The 17,872-nt window shown below is 39.6% G+C and overlaps 1 protein-coding gene across 8 annotated transcripts in view; it reads left to right on the top strand.

Annotated features, from left to right (window-relative positions):
- LARS2 (leucyl-tRNA synthetase 2, mitochondrial) overlaps positions 1-17,872 on the top strand; it is a 336,746-nt gene that overhangs the window by 129,819 nt on the left and 189,055 nt on the right. For all 8 annotated transcript variants that reach the window (XM_060307180.2, XM_060307179.1, XM_060307178.2 and 5 more), the window contains 2 exons: positions 12,210-12,301; positions 15,082-15,142. In XM_060307180.2, the coding sequence (XP_060163163.1) occupies positions 12,210-12,301; positions 15,082-15,142 (153 nt within the window). The remainder of the gene's footprint in view (positions 1-12,209; positions 12,302-15,081; positions 15,143-17,872) is intronic.

Here is a 17,872-nt window from a genome sequence, read left to right as displayed (position 1 = left end):
GCAACCTTACAAAATTCACTGATTAGTTCTAGTAGTTTTCTGGTGACATCTTTAGGATTTTCTATGTATAGTATCATGTCATCAACAAACAGTGACAGTTTTACTTCTTTTCCAATTTGTATTCCTTTTATTTCTTTTTATTCTCTGATTGCTGTGGCTAGGACTTCCAAAACTATGTTGAATAAGAGTGGCGAGAGTGGACATCCTTGTCTTTTTCCTCATCTTAGTGGAAATGCTTTCAGTTTTCACCATTGACTATGATGCTTGCTGTGGGTTTGTCATATATGGCCTTTATTATGTTGAGGTAGGTTCCCTCTATGCTCATTTTCTGGAGAGTTTTTATCATAAGTGGGTGTTGAATTTTGTCAAAAGCTTTTTCTGTATCTATTGAGATGATCATATGATTCTTATTCCTTAATTTGTTAATGTGGTGTATCACTGATTGATTTGCATATATTGAAGAATCCTTGCATCCCTGGTATAAATCCCACTTGATCATGGTGTATGATCCTTTTAACGTGCTGTTGGATTCTGTTTGCTAGTATTTTGTTCAGGATTTTTGCATCTATGTTCATCAGTGGTATTGGTCTATAATTGTCTTTTTTTGTGATATCTTTTTCTGGTTTTGGTATAAGGTTGATGGTGGCTTTGTAGAATGAATTTGGGAGTGTTTCTTCCTCTGCAATATTTTGGAAGAGTTTGAGAAGGATTGGTGTTAGCTCTTCTCTAACTGTTTGATAGAATTTGCCTGAGAAGCCGTCTGGCCCTGGACTTTTGTTTGTTGGAAGATTTTTTTTTTTTCAGCTTTATTGAGGTATATTTGACATAAAATTACAAGACGTTTAAAATGTACATCTTGGTGATATGATGTATGTGTACATTGTGAAAGGATTCCACCCATCTCGTTAATCAACACATCCATCACATCACGTATTTATCCTTTTTGGGGGGGAGGAAGGAACATTTAAGTTCTACTCTTTCAGTAAATTTCAATTATACAATACAGAGTTATCACTACAGTTGCCATGTTTTTCATTACATCCTCAGACCTTATTCATCTTATAACTGAAACTTTGTACCCTATTACCAACCTCTCCTTATTTCCCCCACCCCCGAACCGGGCAACCACTTTTCTGCTCTGTTTCTAGCCTTTGACTTTTTTTTTTTTTTTTAAGATTTCACATATAAGTGATTCTATGCAGTATTAGTCTTCCTCTGCCTGGCTTATTTTAGGTTAATTACATTTAAAAAGCATTCCAACCCATGTCCTCAAAAGCTGTATAATCTTCCTTTACAAATCAGAGTTTTTATTTAAATTGTATAAAAACCATATATGGTTTGCATTATTTTTTCTTATTAGACATCAGGTGTTCTTTGTTTTTTGTTTTTTGTTTTTTTTTTTTTTGCGGTACGCGGGCCTCTCGCTGTTGTGGCCTCTCCCGTTTCGGAGCACAGGCTCCAGATGCACAGGCCGAGCTGCCATGGCTCATGGGCCCAGCCGCTCCACGGCATGTGGGATCCTCCCGGACCGGGGCACGAACCCGCGTCCCCTGCATCGGCAGACGGACTCTCAACCACTGCGCCACCAGGGAAGCCCTAGTCATCAGTTTTATACACATAAGTGTATACATGTCAATCCCAACAGCTCAATTCATGACACCAGCACCACCACCACCCCGCCACTTACCCCCCATGGTGTCCATATGTTTGTTCTCTACATCTGTATCTCAATTTCTGCCCTGCAAACCAGTTCATCTGTACCATTTCTCTAGGTTCCACAGATATGTGTTAATATACGATATTTGTTTTCCTCTTTCTGACTTACTTCACTCTGTATGACAGTCTCTAGATCCATCCACGTCTCTACTAAGGACCGAATTTCGTTCCTTTTTATGGCTGAGTAACATTCCATTGTACATATTTACCACATCTTCTTTATCCATTAGTCTGTCGATGGGCGTTTAGGTTGCTTCCATGACCTGGCTATTGTAAATAGTGCTGCAATGAACATTGGGGTGCATGTGTCTTTTTCAATTATGGTTTTCTCTGGGTATATGCCCAGTAGTGGGATTGCTGGATCATATGGTAATTCAATTTTTAGTTTTTTTAAACAACTTCCATACTGTTCTCCATAGTGGCTGTATCAATTTACATTCCCACCAACAGTGCAAGAGGGTTCCCTTTCCTCCACACCCTCTCCAGCATTTGCTGTTTGTAGATTTTCTGATGATGCCCATTCTAACTGGTGTCAGGTGATACCTCACTGTAGTTTTGATTTGCATTTCTCTAATAATTAGTGATGTTGAGCAGCTTTTCATGTGCTTCTCTGCCATCTGTATGTCTTCTTTGAAGAAATGTCTATTTAGGTCTTCTGCCCATTTTTGGATTCGGTTGTTTGTTTTTTTAACATTGAGCTGCGTGAACTGCTTGTAAATTTTGGAGATTAATCCTTTGTCAGTTGTTTCATTGCAAATATTTTCTCCCATTCTGAGGGTTGTCTTTTCATTGTCTTTATGGTTTCCTTTGCTGTGCAAAAGCTTTGAAGTTTCATTAGGTCACATTTGTTTATTTTTGTTTTTATTTCCACTACTCTAGGAGGTGGATCAGAAAAGATCTTGCTGTGATTTATGTCAAAGAGTGTTCTTCCTATGTTTTCCTCTAAAAGTTTTACAGTGTCTGGTCTTACATTTAGGTATCAAATCCATTTTGAGTTTATTTTGGTGCATGGTGGTCAGGAGTGTTCTAATTTCATTCTTTTACATGTAGCTGTCCAGTTTTCCCAGCACCACTTATTGAAGAGACTGTCTTTTCTCCATTGTATATCCTTGCCTCCTTTGTCATAGATTAGTTGACCATAGGTGTGTGGGTTTATCTCTGTGCTTTCTATCTTGTTCCATTGATCAACATTTCTGTTTTTGTGCCAGTACCATATTGTCTTGATTACTGTAGCTTTGTAGTATATTCTGAAGTCAGGGAGTCTGATTCCTCCAGCTCTGTTTTTTTCCTCAAGACTGCTTTGGCCATTTGGGGTCTTTTGTGTCTCCATACAAATTTTAAGATATTTTGTTCTAGTTCTGTAAAAAATGCCATTGGTAATTTGATAGATTGAATCTGTAGATTGCTTTGGGTAGTATAGTCATTTTCACAATGTTGATTCTTCCAATCCAAGAACATGGTATATCTCTCCATTTGTTGGTATCATCTTTAATTTCTTTCATCAGTGTCTTATAGTTTTCTGCATACAGGTCTTTTGTCTCCCTAGGTAGGTTTATTCCTAGTTATTTTGTTCTTTTTGTTGCAGTGGTAAATGGGAGTGTTTCCTTAATTTCTCTTTCAGATTTTTCATCATTAGTGTATAGGAATGCAAGAGATTTCTGTGCATTAATTTTGTATCCTGCAACTTTACCAAATTCATTGAGTAGCTCTAGTAGTTCTCTGGTGGCATCTTTAGGATTCTTTATGTATAGTACCATGTCATCTGCAAACAATGACAGTTTTACTTCTTTTCCAATTTGTATTCCTTTTATTTCTTTTTCTTCTCTGATTTCTGTGGCTAGGACTTCTAAAACTATGTTGAATAACAGTGGTGAGAGTGGATATCCTTGTCTTGTTCCTGATCTTAGAGGAAATGCTTTCCGTTTTTCACCATTGAGAATGATGTGTGCTGTGGGTTTGTCGTATATGGCCTTTATTATGTTGAGGTAGGTTCCCTCCATGCCTACTTTCTGGAGAGTTTTTATCATAAATGGGTGTTGAATTTTGTCAAAAGCTTTTTCTGCATCTATTGAGGTGATCATATGGTTTTTATTCTTCAATTTCTTAATATGGTGTATCACATTGATTGATTTGTGTATATTGAAGAATCCTTGCATCCCTGGGATAAATCCCACTTGATCATGGTGTATGATCCTTTTAATGTGTTGTTGGATTCTGTTTGCTAGTATTTTGTTGAGGATTTTTGCATCTATATTCATCAGTGATATTGGTCTGTAATTTTCATTTTTTGTAGTATCTTTGTCTGGTTTTGGTATCAGGGTAATGGTGGCCTCATAGAATGAGTGTGGGAGTATTCCTTCCTCTGCAGTTTTTTGGAAGAGTTTGAGAAGGGTGGTTGTTAGTCCTTCTCTAAATGTTTGATAGCATTCACCTGTGAAGCCATCTGGTCCTGGACTTTTGTTTGCTAGAAGACTGTTAATCACAGTTTCAGTTTCATTACTTGTGATTGGTCTGTTCATATTTTCTATTTCTTCCTGGTTCAGTCCTGGGAGGTTATACCTTTCTAAGAATTTGTCCATTTCTTCCAGGTTGTCCATTTTATTGGCATAGAGTTGCTTGTAGTAGTCTCTTAGGATGCTTTATATTTCTGTGGTGTCTGTTGTAACTTCTCCTTTTCCATTTCTAATTTTATTGATTTGAGTCCTCTCCCTCTTTTTCTTGATGAGTCTGGCTAATGGTTTATCAATTTGGATTATCTTCTCAAAGAACCAGCTTTTACTTTTATTGATCTTTGCTATTGTGTTCTTTGTTTCTATTTCATTTATTTCTGCTCTGATCTTTATGATTTCTTTCCTTCTGCTATCTTTGGGTTTTGTTTGTTCTTCTTTCTCTAGTTCCTTTAGGTGTAAGGTTAGATTGTTTATTTGAGATTCTTCTTGTTTCTTGAGGTAGGCTTGTATAGCTATAAACTTCCCTCTTAGAACTGCTTTTGCTGCATCCCACAGGTTTTGGATCATCGTGTTTTCATTGTCATTTGTCTCTAGGTATTTTTTGATTTCCTCTTTGATTTGTTCAGTGATCTCTTGGTTATTTAGTAACGTATTGTTTAGCCTCCATGTGTTTGTGTTTTTTACCTTTTTTTCCCTGTAATTCATTTCTAATCTCAGAGCCTTGTGGTCAGTAAAGATGCTTGATATGATTTCAATTTTCTTAAAAATTTACTGAGGCTTGATTTGTGACCCAAGATGTGATCTATCCTGTAGAATGTTCCATGTGCACTTGAGAAGAAAGTGTAAACTGCTGTTTTTGGATGGAATGTCCTATAAATATCAATTAAATCTATCTGGTCTATTGTGTCATTTAAAGCTTCTGTTTCCTTATTAATTTTCTGTTTGGATGATCTGTCCATTGGTGTAAGTGAGGTGTTAAAGTCCTCCACTATTATTGTGTTACTGTCGATTTCCTCTTTTATAGCTGTTAGCAGTTGCCTTATGTATTGTGGTACCCTTATGTGGGTGCATATATATTTATAATTGTTATATCTTCTCCTTAGATTGATCCCTTGATCATTATGTAGTGTCCTTCCTTGTCTCTTGTAACATTCTTTATTTTAAAGCCTATTTTATCTGATATGAGTATTGCTACTTCAGCTTTCTTTTGATTTCCATTTGCATGGAATATCTTTTTCCATCCCCTCACTTTCAGTCTGTATGTGTCCCTAGGTCTGAAGTGGGTCTCTTGTAGACAGCATATATACGGGTCTAGTTTTTGTATCCATTCAGCCAGTCTATGTCTTTTGGTTGGAGCATTTAATCCATTCACGTTTAAGGTAATTATTGATGTGTATGTCCCTATGACCATTTTCTTAATTGTTCTGGGTTTGTTTTTATAGGTCTTTTTCTTCTCTTGTGTTTCCCGCTTAGAGTAGTTTCTTTAGCATTTGTTGTAGAGCTGGTTTGGTGGTGCTGAATTCTCTTAGCTTTTGCTTGTCTGAAAAGCTTTTGATTTCTCCATCGAATCTGAATGAGAGCCTTGCTGGGTAGAGTAATCTTGGTTGTAGGTTTTTCTCTTTCATCACTTTAAGTATATCCTGCCACTCCTTTATGGCCAGCAGAGCTTCCGCTGAAAATCAGCTGATAACCTTATGGGGATTACTTTGTAATGTTGTTTTTTGTTTTTCCCTTGCTGCTTTTTTTTTTTTTTTTTGGCGGTACGCGGGCCTACTCACTGTTGTGGCCTCTCCCATTGCGAAGCACAGGCTCCAGACGCACAGGCTCAGCGGCCATGGCTCACGGGCCCAGCCGCTCCGTGGCCTGTGGGATCTTCCCGGACCGGGGCACGAACCCGTGTCCCCTGCATTGGCAGGCGGACTCCCAACCACTGTGCCACCAGGGAAGCCCTCCCTTGCTGCTTTTAATATTTTATCTTTGAATTTAATTTTTGTTAGTTTGATTAATATGTGTCTTGGTGTGTTTTTCCTAGGGTTTATCCTGTATGGGACTCTCTGTGCTTTCTGGACTTGGGTGACTATTTCCTTTCCCATGTTAGGGAAGTTTTCAACTATAATCTCTTCAAATATTTTCTCAGACCCTTTCTTTTTCTCTTCTTCTTCTGGGAACCCTATAATTCGAATGTTGGTGTTTTTAGTGTTGTCCCAGAGGTCTCTGAGATTGTCTTCAATTCTTTTCATTCTTTTTTCTTTATTCTGATCTTATTTTCACCATTTTGTTCTCCAGCTCACTTATTTGTTCTGTTTCAGTTATTCTGTTTTTGATTCCTTCTAGTGTATTTTCCATTTCTGTTATTGTGTTGTTCATCTTTGTTTGTTTATTCCTTAGTTCTTCTAGATCTTTGTTAAACATTTCTTGTATTTTCTCAGTCCTTGCCTCCATTCTATTTCCGAGATTCTGGATCATCTTTACTATCATTACTCTGAATTCTTTTTCAGGTAGATTGCCTATTTCCTCTTCATTTATTTGGTCTTGTAGGTTTTTACCTTGCTCCTTCATCTGTGACATATTTTTTTGCCATCTAATTTTTTTTTTTTTTTTTTTTTTTATGAGTGGGATTGTGTTCCTGTCTTACTGGTTGTTTGGCCTGGGCTTCCAGCCCTGGAGTTTGTAGGCTATTGGGTAGAGCTGGGTCTTGGTGCTGAGATGAGGAACTCCGTGAGACCTCACTTGGATGAATATTCCGTGGTGTCTGAGGTTCTCTGTTAGTCCAGTGGTTCAGACTCGGACCTCCCACCACAGGATCTTCAACCCGACCCCAGGCTCGTGAACTAAGTTCCCACAAGCCGCCTGGGGTGGCAAAAACAAATAAATAAAATGAAGAAAAAGAACAATAACAAAGTAAAAAATAAAATTAGCCTAGGAAACTAACAGATATGTTAGGAAGAATATAAAAATAAAGTTATAGATGCATCAACAACTTGAAGGTACATCAGTACCACAACAGTAAAAAAAGTGGAGGAGGGAAAAGAAAAAAAAAGTGGGGACGGGGAAGGCCTTTGCTGTGGAGGGCAGGGCCTAAGCAAAGGCAAGGTTTGGGTAGTGGGTGGGGCCAATGCTCAGGACCCGTGGGGCTGGGAAAGGCCCTGGGGGCTGTGGGGGGGTGGAGCTTAGGCTCAAGGAACAGAAGGGACCCAGGTGTGCCCCCCACCTCTGGTCTCAGATGGTAGGGGACCTCACCTGGGAGCCCAACAGGCTTCCTGGACTGAGTGGGTGGGGCAAACGCCCTCTTCTCCTCTCCTCTGGTCTGGGAGGGCCCCTCCTGCGTGCCTCTACTGATCTCCCTAGCCTCCCTCCTATGCCCCCAAGGACTGACGCAGCCTGGAGGGGGGTTTGGAGGGCAGGTACCGGCTTGGGAGCTCAGCAGGCTCCCCTGCCCAAGTGGGCCAGGCGATCCCGCTCTGCTCCTCTCCCACGCTTCCCAGAGAGTCCCTCCTGCCTGCCTCTCCTGATCTCACCAGCCTCAGGGGCGTCAGTCCTGTCTGACCTCCACTTCTTCTCTGCCCTCAGCCCCGCTACGTCCTACCGGTTCACTTTGGGGTTCCTCCTGTCTCCTTGGGCATCAGAGTCCCCCACCAGCAGCAGGCAGGTGCCCTAGTTATGGGGAGGCGCTAACTCTGCGTCTTCCCACACCACCCTCTTGACTCTTCCTTCCCTAACTATATTTTCATAGACAGCTTGGGGTAACATGTGAACTAAGAATATATTTTCATGTTAATTTCATCTGAAAACAAAAATAGAAGTGAATAAGTATATTACATAAATCCAGACTGATTTTTTGACTGTCTCTGTATTGACTTTATTTAAAAACATGGATGGTAACCTAACAATGTTAATAGGCAGAAACATTGAACTGGTGCCATTTTGGCAGTTCCAATGAAGAAACCAAGTGGTAATTAAGTTTTCCCCTTTCTTGTGGAACATGGTTATACAACAGTTACATTATTCTGCCAGCGAAGTAGCCCTAGGAGAATTAAAGCATCGCTGGAAGCTGTACTCTAGTGTTATCCATGGAAGTATTTCAGAACTTTCTACTAATCAAGCACAAATCCCCAACATGGGATTATTATTATTTTTAGCTGTTGAAAATTAAAAAGAAAAAGAAAAATATGTGCAGGAAATGTTTTTCATCTATGGGTTAAGCAGTACTCAAGAGAAAGCTGTATTCTAAAGGGTGAGTGTTTTAGTCAGGATTCTTGGCTACCAGGGACTGAAACCCAACTCAGACCAGTTTAAGCAAAAAAGGAGGTTTTGTGTGTTTTTACAAATCCTGGTGTAACTCACAGAACCAAAGGAAATGTTGTAGGAATGGGGCCCACTAGGAATTAGGCCCGCGTCCTGGGAGCACATCAGTATCCCTAGTCTCTGCTTCCATTTCTGCATCTGTCCACATGCCAGCAGTATTTTCTTAGACATCTCCACCAGGTGCTCCCTCTGTGGCCAGAGGGGTGGGTTTTGTGATTCGCCGCCTGCAGCAGGACCATATGAAGTAGGAGGAGGAGCATTTTGCCAGAAGGGGAGGGTGCTGTTTGGAAAGATGAAACACTTTGGGTAGGACACATTTAGCAAGAGGAAAAGAGACCTCAGGTCTGAAAGATCAACTGGATTGGGTTATGTTTTGACAACTTCCTAAAACTACATAGACTAGATATTCCTAGGGAATGGTAGAATCTTTTTAAAAGACATGTATACACACACACACGTACTTACATATTTTGTACAGATGTCCATGATACGTTAAATGAAAAAAAGGTCATAAAATAGTGTATGACAGGTTCTATTTCCATAAAAACAAACCATCCAGCTCCTATATATATATATATATATGTATGTGTATCTTTGTTTGAGTGAAGAGAAAGGTGTGGAAGGATACAAAGGCTGATATTGTTGGTTACATCAAGGAGTTGAGAATAGGAGTTGGGGCTGGGGGAGATGATCAGCTTTGCCTTTATATATCATGTATTGTGTCATTTCACTTGTTAAAGTAAGCTTATGTTATGCTCGTAATTTGAGAAACATCCAATTAAGGAAAAAGAAGAGGAGCCTATTCCGACTGACCTCAGGGGCGTGGATGCAGGGATTGAATGTGATAGCTTGGGAGTCATGTCATTTTTTTTTTTTGGCTGTGCCGCATGGCTTGCAGGATCTTAGTTCCCTGACCATGGATTGAATCCGGGCTCTTGGCAGTGAGAGCGCGGAGTCCTAACCACTGGACTGTGAGGAAATTCCCCGGGAGTCATGTTATCTTAGGCTGGCAGGCCAGGGCATTCCACTCTTCCCAGATTTCCAGGACTGGGAAGCACGGCAGAGGATGTTGCAAACCAGACTGGAGCAGCAGCAAACTGGAGAGATCCACAGCACTGTTGTTCACCAAGTCTGTATCCCGTACAGAAAGCAGACCTAAGTGGATCAGACCTACCACCACCCCTGATATAGCAAAATCTCCTGGGCAGGATCCTTCCTACCCAGCACACAGATGGCTGCTTCTGCTCATGGACTACCCCTGCTCCAGTCAGCCATGGCAAGAACAGCTGGGCTACTTTCAAATGAAGCACCTGATCTGAGCCACTAATTATGCGCGATAGCAGAACTGATGCGCCCCTTTCATGGAAAAGAAGGCCAAACAGCTGGCCCTTTGAGCCTCATGGTCTGTTCGGTTTGGTTAAGAACTTCCAATACCTGGCACTAACCTGCTACAGAGGCTCTTATCATAAGTAACACACCCTTAGGATTGTACATGGATGAGGATATGTGTGAGGTCGAGGGGTCTCCCTGTCTGTTGTCACAGAACCACCATAATGAATGTGGCTAAAGAGACATGGGCTGAGGTCCTGACGAGGGAATCGGTGATGTGCGATGTTCTGAGGTGCTGAAGATCAAACAGACAACGGCAGCTGCCACTGCAGCCAGCCCTGCCATTTACTGGGTGCCTGGACTGTGCTGGGTGCACCACATACATCTTAGTGTGTAATTCTCAACGATTTGGGTGGCTGCTTTCAGTCACAGTTGATAGTTGGGACTCAGGGTAAGTGATGTGCCTCAGGTCCCACTGCCAGTAAATGGCAGGTTTGGGTTAGGACATTTCCCCCCAAACCACACAGCCTCCTGAGGAGCGAGCCTTTATTGCATTTCCCACTCACTAGCCAAAGGAGTTAGAGCAGCTCTGATTTTAGATGCATGGTCTTCATTCTTGAGATGGAATTGTTCCATCAGAACTAAAACCTAATTAAAAAATAATAATGTGCAGAATGGAAGGACGATGTAAGGCAAGTGGCTTCTGCCACTGGGAGGGCCATGCCTGTTCTCTTACTGCCACCTGCTAAGAGGGACTAGGGAGAGAACGGATCTGGGCACTGGGATTCGAGTGTGAACCCAGTTCGGGACACTAAATTGTAGGTGCTTATGGACCTGAGGCAGAGGTGGCCATGGGTGATACTCATTTGCATCTCAGAGAGTCTTTGAACAAGACAGAAAGATGGAAGAAAACTCTAGGTGCACAATGAAAAAAAAACAACACACAGAAATAATATGATCCCAATTGTTAAAAATTGGATATAAATTTACCAAATAACAGTTATGTATGGCTATATGGTAGAATTAAGGTATTTTATTTTCTTCTGAATATTTTTCTCTGTGTATCAAGACTATTTGTAGTGAACATGCATTATTTCAGTAATCAGGGGAAAAAGTTATTTATAAAAGAAAATGAGACCTGTTTCTTTAGTGGAAAATGTCCCATCATGATATGGGCGGGTGATAAGGTAGTGCCAGTAAGTGTGTCTGAGTGTCCATCACTATCCAAGATGTATGTGAACAGAAGCTCAGGTTCTCTGCATGATTACAAACAAACACAAAAAAACAAACAAACTCAGCTTGTGGCAGTTGACAGATCAGGAGCTTGATAGGAAGTAAGAAGGCCAGCTGTAAAGGGCTGTTTTCTAGAAATACTGGAGCCTTCTCAGGCCATCCTCACCCACAGGCAAGCTTCAGAAATATGGCTCTGGGAGAAGCTGTGGTTATGGCTTTGTGGCTGAAAATCAGCATTAGAGAAGGGTAGGAGTCTGAGTTTTCAAAGCAGGTGTCCTGCCTGGCAGTGGGTAGAGAGCCCAGCCTTCTGAGTCTGTCCCTTGATGCCACAGCTTGTGTTTCAAGCCATTGTTCCCATTCATGGCATGTAAGTTAGGTTGAGAGAACTTCCTATTGAAGCTGCCAGCTGAGCTGTGACTGGTCATCCATTTGCAGAAATGAGTGCCTATCCTGGTCTGAAGTAATTGCTTCTGGTGTGACCTAGCTGGGCTGCTTACTCTTGTTGGTCCATCGTTGCTTGGACTGTCAAATAAAGGAGTGGGGATGGAGGATATGTTTCAAAAGCTTCTTCGAGCTCTGAGATCTTAGGATCCCCTGTTCTTTGGAAAATGGAAATATCTTATAGGAGGTGATTCAGAGTGGCTTATTGTACACTTCAAAAGTGGCTAGTGTGACTGAGGAACTGAATTTTAAATTTTAATTAATTTTAACTAATTTAAGTTTAAATTTATATAACCACATGTGGCTAGGGGCTACCCTATTGGACAGCACAACTCCTTAACTGGAAAATCTAGCACGAGGTGAGCATTTTGAATGCCTATATATATTTTTATATATACCTATTTTTGAAATTAAAAGAAACTTTTTATAATGTCAGAAAAACGCTTTGGGTTCATTACACACAATACAGATAAGAAGAAGAAGAAAGTAAAAAATAGTCACGAAAATACCTACTCAGAGATAACTGCTATTGGCACCTTGGTGTATAACCTTCTAAATTCTCTTCTGTGCTTACGTCTTAGATAGCCAGCTGGCTTTCAAAAGCATAGTTTGAAATCATCCAGGAAAGGGATAAGATGTGTTAGAAAGAGAGAATGCCTGCTCATTGCCCAGAAGAGAATACTGATAAAGATTTTAGCAATCTGCCACGGCTGATGTTTCCTTTCTGGGTGCTAGGTTATCAATCCCATGGGATGGGATGCATTTGGATTGCCTGCCGAAAATGCTGCGATCGAGAGGAATCTACATCCAGAAAGTTGGACACAGAGGTATGTGTTTACAGGCATATTCAAGCACTTGTATACAGAACCCTTAAACAATTTTTTTAACCTGTGCACAAGAAATAGAAAGTAAAGCAAACAAAACATTGCAGTCTGCCGAGCGATAAACAGGATTGTCTGTATTTGGTGTTTGCCTTTTTGCACACTGTATTCTTATCTAAGAAATAACAAAGAGGGTTTGGATATCATTCATGTGTTCATTTGGATGCTTTGTTATTTAGTTATTCTTCCTTTGAGTATTTGCGTTTGGAAGGAAAAAGGAGAAGGAAAGGGTGACATTTGTTAAATTTCTACAGTGCTCTTCATCTTCGTGACTGTAGTTTGAGCCATATACAAATTCCACATTATAATTTTCTCTGCAAATTCTGTTAATTTTTTGCCTTCACCATTCTGAAGGAAGAGGAACTTAGATATTCAGCGAGGAAATATATGGCCAATTTATTCTGGGTGTGGCTTTCTTCAAGGAGGACAGTACCCACTGTGCCTCAGGCTTCCATGTACTTGTGGGCCAGCAGTACCCATCCCTCTCCCTCCTGATAAAGCCTTGAGGGCCTTATACCAGAACCCAGCAGAATGTTCTGGGCTCACTCCGGCCCCTTTCACAAAGCCTTTCCTCACCCTACCGGGTTCAAAGTCTATCCCCATTGTCTTTCACCTCCCTTTGCTTTATCTTGCCCAAGGCTACATTGTAAAAAGAAATATCTTCTGCACCATCTATTTGTCTTTTTTCTTCCTAATCCCTAGTTTCCACTTTTCCAATTATGGTTAATTCTAGAGTAATGGGAGTGATGAAAAAAGGAGGAAATAATGATTTAAATAAAATGGGTCAAATATGGTATAAGTTTGATGTAAGCTAGGCTAGGGACTGGCAAATTCCATGGGCCAAATTTGGCCCTGCCTGATTTTGTAAATAAAGTTTTATTGGAACACAAGCCACACCCATTTGTTTATATATTGGTCATGGCTGCTTTCATGATACAATGGCAGAACTGAGTAGTTGTGACAGAGACCATATGGCTCACAGAGCTGAAAACATTTACCATCTGGTCCTTTACAGAAAGTTTGCCAACTCCTCCAAGGAGGAGTAGTATGCTCCTCCAACTAGAGCATAGCAGTAAAGAAGATGGCCCCTGAATCAGGCCACATAGGTACAAATCCTGCCTTTCCTTCTTCCTAGCCATTCACCTTGAGCAAATTACTTAACCTCTCTCCGCCTCAGTTTATTTATCTGTAAAGGAGGGATAGTCATAGTTCCTACCTCTTATGAATGGATAAAGATTAAGCACTGTCTTAGTCAGCTGCTATAACAAAAATACCATAGTCTGGGTGGCTTATAAACAACAGAAATGTATTTCTCTCAGTTCTATAGGCTGGGAAGTCCGAGATCAAGGCACTTGCAGATTTGGTGTCTGGTGAGGACCTGCTTCTTGGTTCATAGACAGCTGTCCTCTCTCTGTGTCTTGACATGGTAGAAGGGGCAAGGTTGCTCTCTGGAGTCTCTTTTATAAAGGCACTAATCCGGTTACCTCTCATAGTACCTTTGGTTACCTCTAAATACCATTACGTTGGAGATTAGGTTTTAACATAACAATTTGAGGGAGACACAAACATTCAGTCTGTTGCAAGCACTTTTCTGTAAAATGCTTAACATGAGGCTTGGAATTAAAATAAGCTATTGTTAGCTAATCAGAGATCACCTAGAGAACTTCTTCATGGTTTTCCATATTTTCAGTCTGCTTGTACTGAAAGGGGACACAGTAGAAATTAATTAGTCCTTTTTCTTTAAAAAGAAAAAAGAGGACCTAGAGATCATCATATTAACTGAAGTCAGACAGAGGAAGACAAATATCGTATGATATCACTTACATGTAGCATCTAAAAAAATGATACAAATGAACTTACTTACAAAACAGAAATAGACTCACAGACATAGAAAACAAATTTATGGTTACCAAAGGGGATAGTGGGGAGGGGCAGGGGGGAATAAATTAGGAGTTTGGGATTAACATATACATATTACTGTATATAAAATAGACAAACAACAAAGACCTATTGTATAGCACAGGGAACTATACTCTGTCTTGTAATAACCTATAATGGAAAATAATCTGAAAAATATACTTATATGTATATATGTATAACTGAATCACTTTACTATATATCTGAAACTAACACAGCACTGTAAATTAACTATATTTCAATAAAAAGTTAAAAATTTTTTTAATTTAAAAAATTTAAATAGAAAAAAGTAAATAATATTTCATATTATATTAAAGTTGATTAATTTACTTCTCTCCTCTTTTCCAATTGTTGGAGAGTTTTCGGTTTTAGGTTTTGATTGACAAAGCACTGTATGGCTCCTCCTGGATTCCCGCAATTTGTATGTTAAGATTTTTCTTTTCAGTCGCTTTTAAATTTGTAAATGCTTGGCTTAAATTTGTGCAGAATACAGGCATATGGATGGGCCAGGAGTGCACAGATCAGAAGGGTTGCCTTCCTGAATGGCCTGGGAAAGGGTTAGTCCCTAGGACCAAAGACTATCATGGTTTTTAGTGGATTTTGCAAGGGTCCAAAGAATAGATGTCTTCTACTAGGCAGATATTTTCACGGATTCTTAGTAATTAATTTCTTCGCCAGGGCGAAACAACACTTAAAGCCCTTTGAAATAATCTAGACTTTTCCAGTTTCCTTTTCACATTCTCAAAGTGTAGTTTGTTTATGGCTTTTCCTGTTTCTAAAATCCAAACTCTTTTCCCTTTGTTTCGCAGTAATATTAGACACATGAGGAAACAACTTGATCGACTGGGCCTGTGTTTCAGCTGGGATAGAGTAAGTCACCTTTTTCCTGGAAGGTCTTTATTTTAACCAAGGTCCTGATTGAATGGGGGATTGTGCACATTTACTTTATCTTCCTTCTCTTCAGGTTGGGAGGAAGGAGGAAAAGAAGGGTGGCAGAAAGCAGGAGGGAAGGATTAGCACTCCACAAATAAAAAAGTATCCCCAGTGGATAATTTGCCTGCAAACAAGTAATTTTCTGTGGGATTAAGCTAAGAGAGTTAACTTCTTATTTAACTTCACAGTTGGCTATTATTTATGTGTGGCAAAAGCTTTGCACAAGGATTTCTCGTGTTCTCAGCAATAGTTTAAAAAGACTATTGGAATCTATGTAAAAGTGATGAAATGTCAACCCATGTGGTCCCTTTAGGTGATTAGGTGTAGGCTGATGGATCATTTATCTCTTTTGTTCCATGTTTGGAATTGAGGCTTATAACAAAAAGCCTTTTGGTATAAAATGTTTTCAAACTGTGTATTAAACCACTGGAGAATTCCAGACCTGGGTGGAGTTCAGTGAAGACCACCTGGGTGTTAGGAACACCCACACTAAATACGGCTGAGCCCTTTAAAGCTTTGGCCAAAGACCACCCCTTAGACATTGATGAGTGGTCTGTTAGGTAAGATGAACTCTTGCTTGTCCTCTCCACGAACCAATGTCGTGATCTCTCTTAGCATCCCACTAACTCCACAAAATGCTTTTCATTGCTGGGTCTGTCAAGTTCAAGTTCATATCCTTTTACTCATGCGAAGCACCTGGAACAAACCCAAATGCAATCACCTTCTCCTCCTCCCCCATAATTTCTTAAATGATTCCGATTTGATGAGTACAGTAAAAAAGTGAAAATCAAATACGTTTAAACAGTCCCTGCTTTTTTCCTTTTTTCTTTTTTAGCTTCTTTAGATAAGGTCATGGGTTGAACCAAGTTCTTATTGTAGCACTGATGCCATTTTTATCACTAACTTGCAAGGTCACCAGGGTTTCATTTGGTAGAGGTGTGAAAAAGTCCTGGTGCCTGAGTCAAGTTGTCCTGAGGAGCCAGTGGGGAAGTGCTGATGAAGAATGAACCGCATTCTCATGTGGAGAGAACTGAGTAATGCCCTCAGCTCTCCAGAGATGCGTTGGTAAAATCCTTGAGAGTAGAGATGGGCTTGTTAACCCTCTAGGATGAGAACTAGCCTAGTCCTACGCAGGAACAGCAACCATAAATAGTTCAAAAATTAATGGATTGTTTTCCTGATTATCATAGAAGATTAGAAAATGCAGACAAGTATAAGGAAGAACATAATGTGGTTAATGTGGTTAACCACAATGTGGTTAATTTAACGTCCTTGTATGGTTCCTTGTAGTCTTTTATTCTGGAATATTATATAATTTACTTTTGCAAAATAGAATTCATAATTCGTGTTTTTTATTTTGCTTTTTTTTACCTGCTATTCATGAACATTTTCCCAGTTTATTAAATATTCTTTGGAAAAAGTGACTTTTTATAGCTGTGTAGTTTTCCATCTTATGAATGTATCATAATTTATGTAACCTTCCCCTTATTATCATATGTTTAGATAGATTCTAATGTTCCTCTGTTATAAATATAGGTTCTTAATCACTCTTGTAAAAATCTGAAGTCCAGAAAGCTGTAAAAACGAAAAGTTTTTCTATAACTCATTTGACTGCAAAACCTGACCTGAACTGATGTTTATCTCACTTAGAATGAATATTCATATATTTTACTCTAGGAATAGTGATGTAATTGATTACTAGGTGCTCTCCCAGACCTAGTTAGGTAAATATACTGTTACCTTTTCATATCCAAAAAGGTCTTAGTTCTGAAGCACCACAGTTGGACCACAAGCATTTCAGATAAGGGATTTTGAACCTGTTAGTGCAGGATTGTAGATAAATATCGCCACCCCTTGTATCAGTGTCTAATAGTTACTGAACAATTCCCATGGGCCAGGCACCCATAATTCTCTCTTCAGATCTCTAGAAAGCTCTAAAATGTGGGTGATTTTATTGACATCGTTTTATTGCTGGTCACCCAAGTGGCAGGGCTGGGCTAATCCACTGGCCACTTTATGACTGCTGTGCTCACCCCCCGCACTTGGAGCAGATACTTTAGTACACATATTTTATTTCCTTAATATGACTTCTCAAAAAACCATGAGCAAGTTTAAAGCTTACAGTACTTGAATTTAAAGATACTTAAAGGTATAATTTGCTTATGTTACTTTGCTATTGCCAAATTATCCTCCATAAAGGTTATACATATTTACACTCCCAAGTTATTATATAGTTGTTTTCACCTGTACTTCTTTTGTTATTAGTGATGAGTTTTTCCCGTGCTTTTAATGAATGTTTGAATTTGGGGAGGGAGTGTGTGTGTGAATAATCTAATCATGTCTTTTGCCTATATAGTTAGAGGGTGTTTGTCCTTTTCTTAATGATTTTCATTTTGTTACAAATATTTTCCCTCAATTTATCATTTGCCTTGCATTTTGTTTGTAGTGGGATTATTGTTAGCACACAAATATGTACTTGGAAAGGCCTTTCAGATAAATACATTTTTATTCTCAATCTTTTGTTTAATTTTTGCATTTAACTCAACTGGAATTATTTTAGTATATGATATAAGATAAGGAATTCCTCCTTTTTCTGAATAACCAATTGTTTCTGTCTTTGATTTTCAAACATTCTTTTCCTCATTGATTTAAAAGGCTAACTTTATT

Source organism: Globicephala melas, chromosome 11 (assembly GCF_963455315.2).
Source record: "Globicephala melas chromosome 11, mGloMel1.2, whole genome shotgun sequence".
In the NCBI taxonomy this organism is placed as follows: Eukaryota; Metazoa; Chordata; class Mammalia; order Artiodactyla; family Delphinidae; genus Globicephala; species Globicephala melas.
The sequence above is the reverse complement of the archived record's forward strand: the minus strand, read 5'-3'. Positions and strand labels throughout refer to the sequence as shown.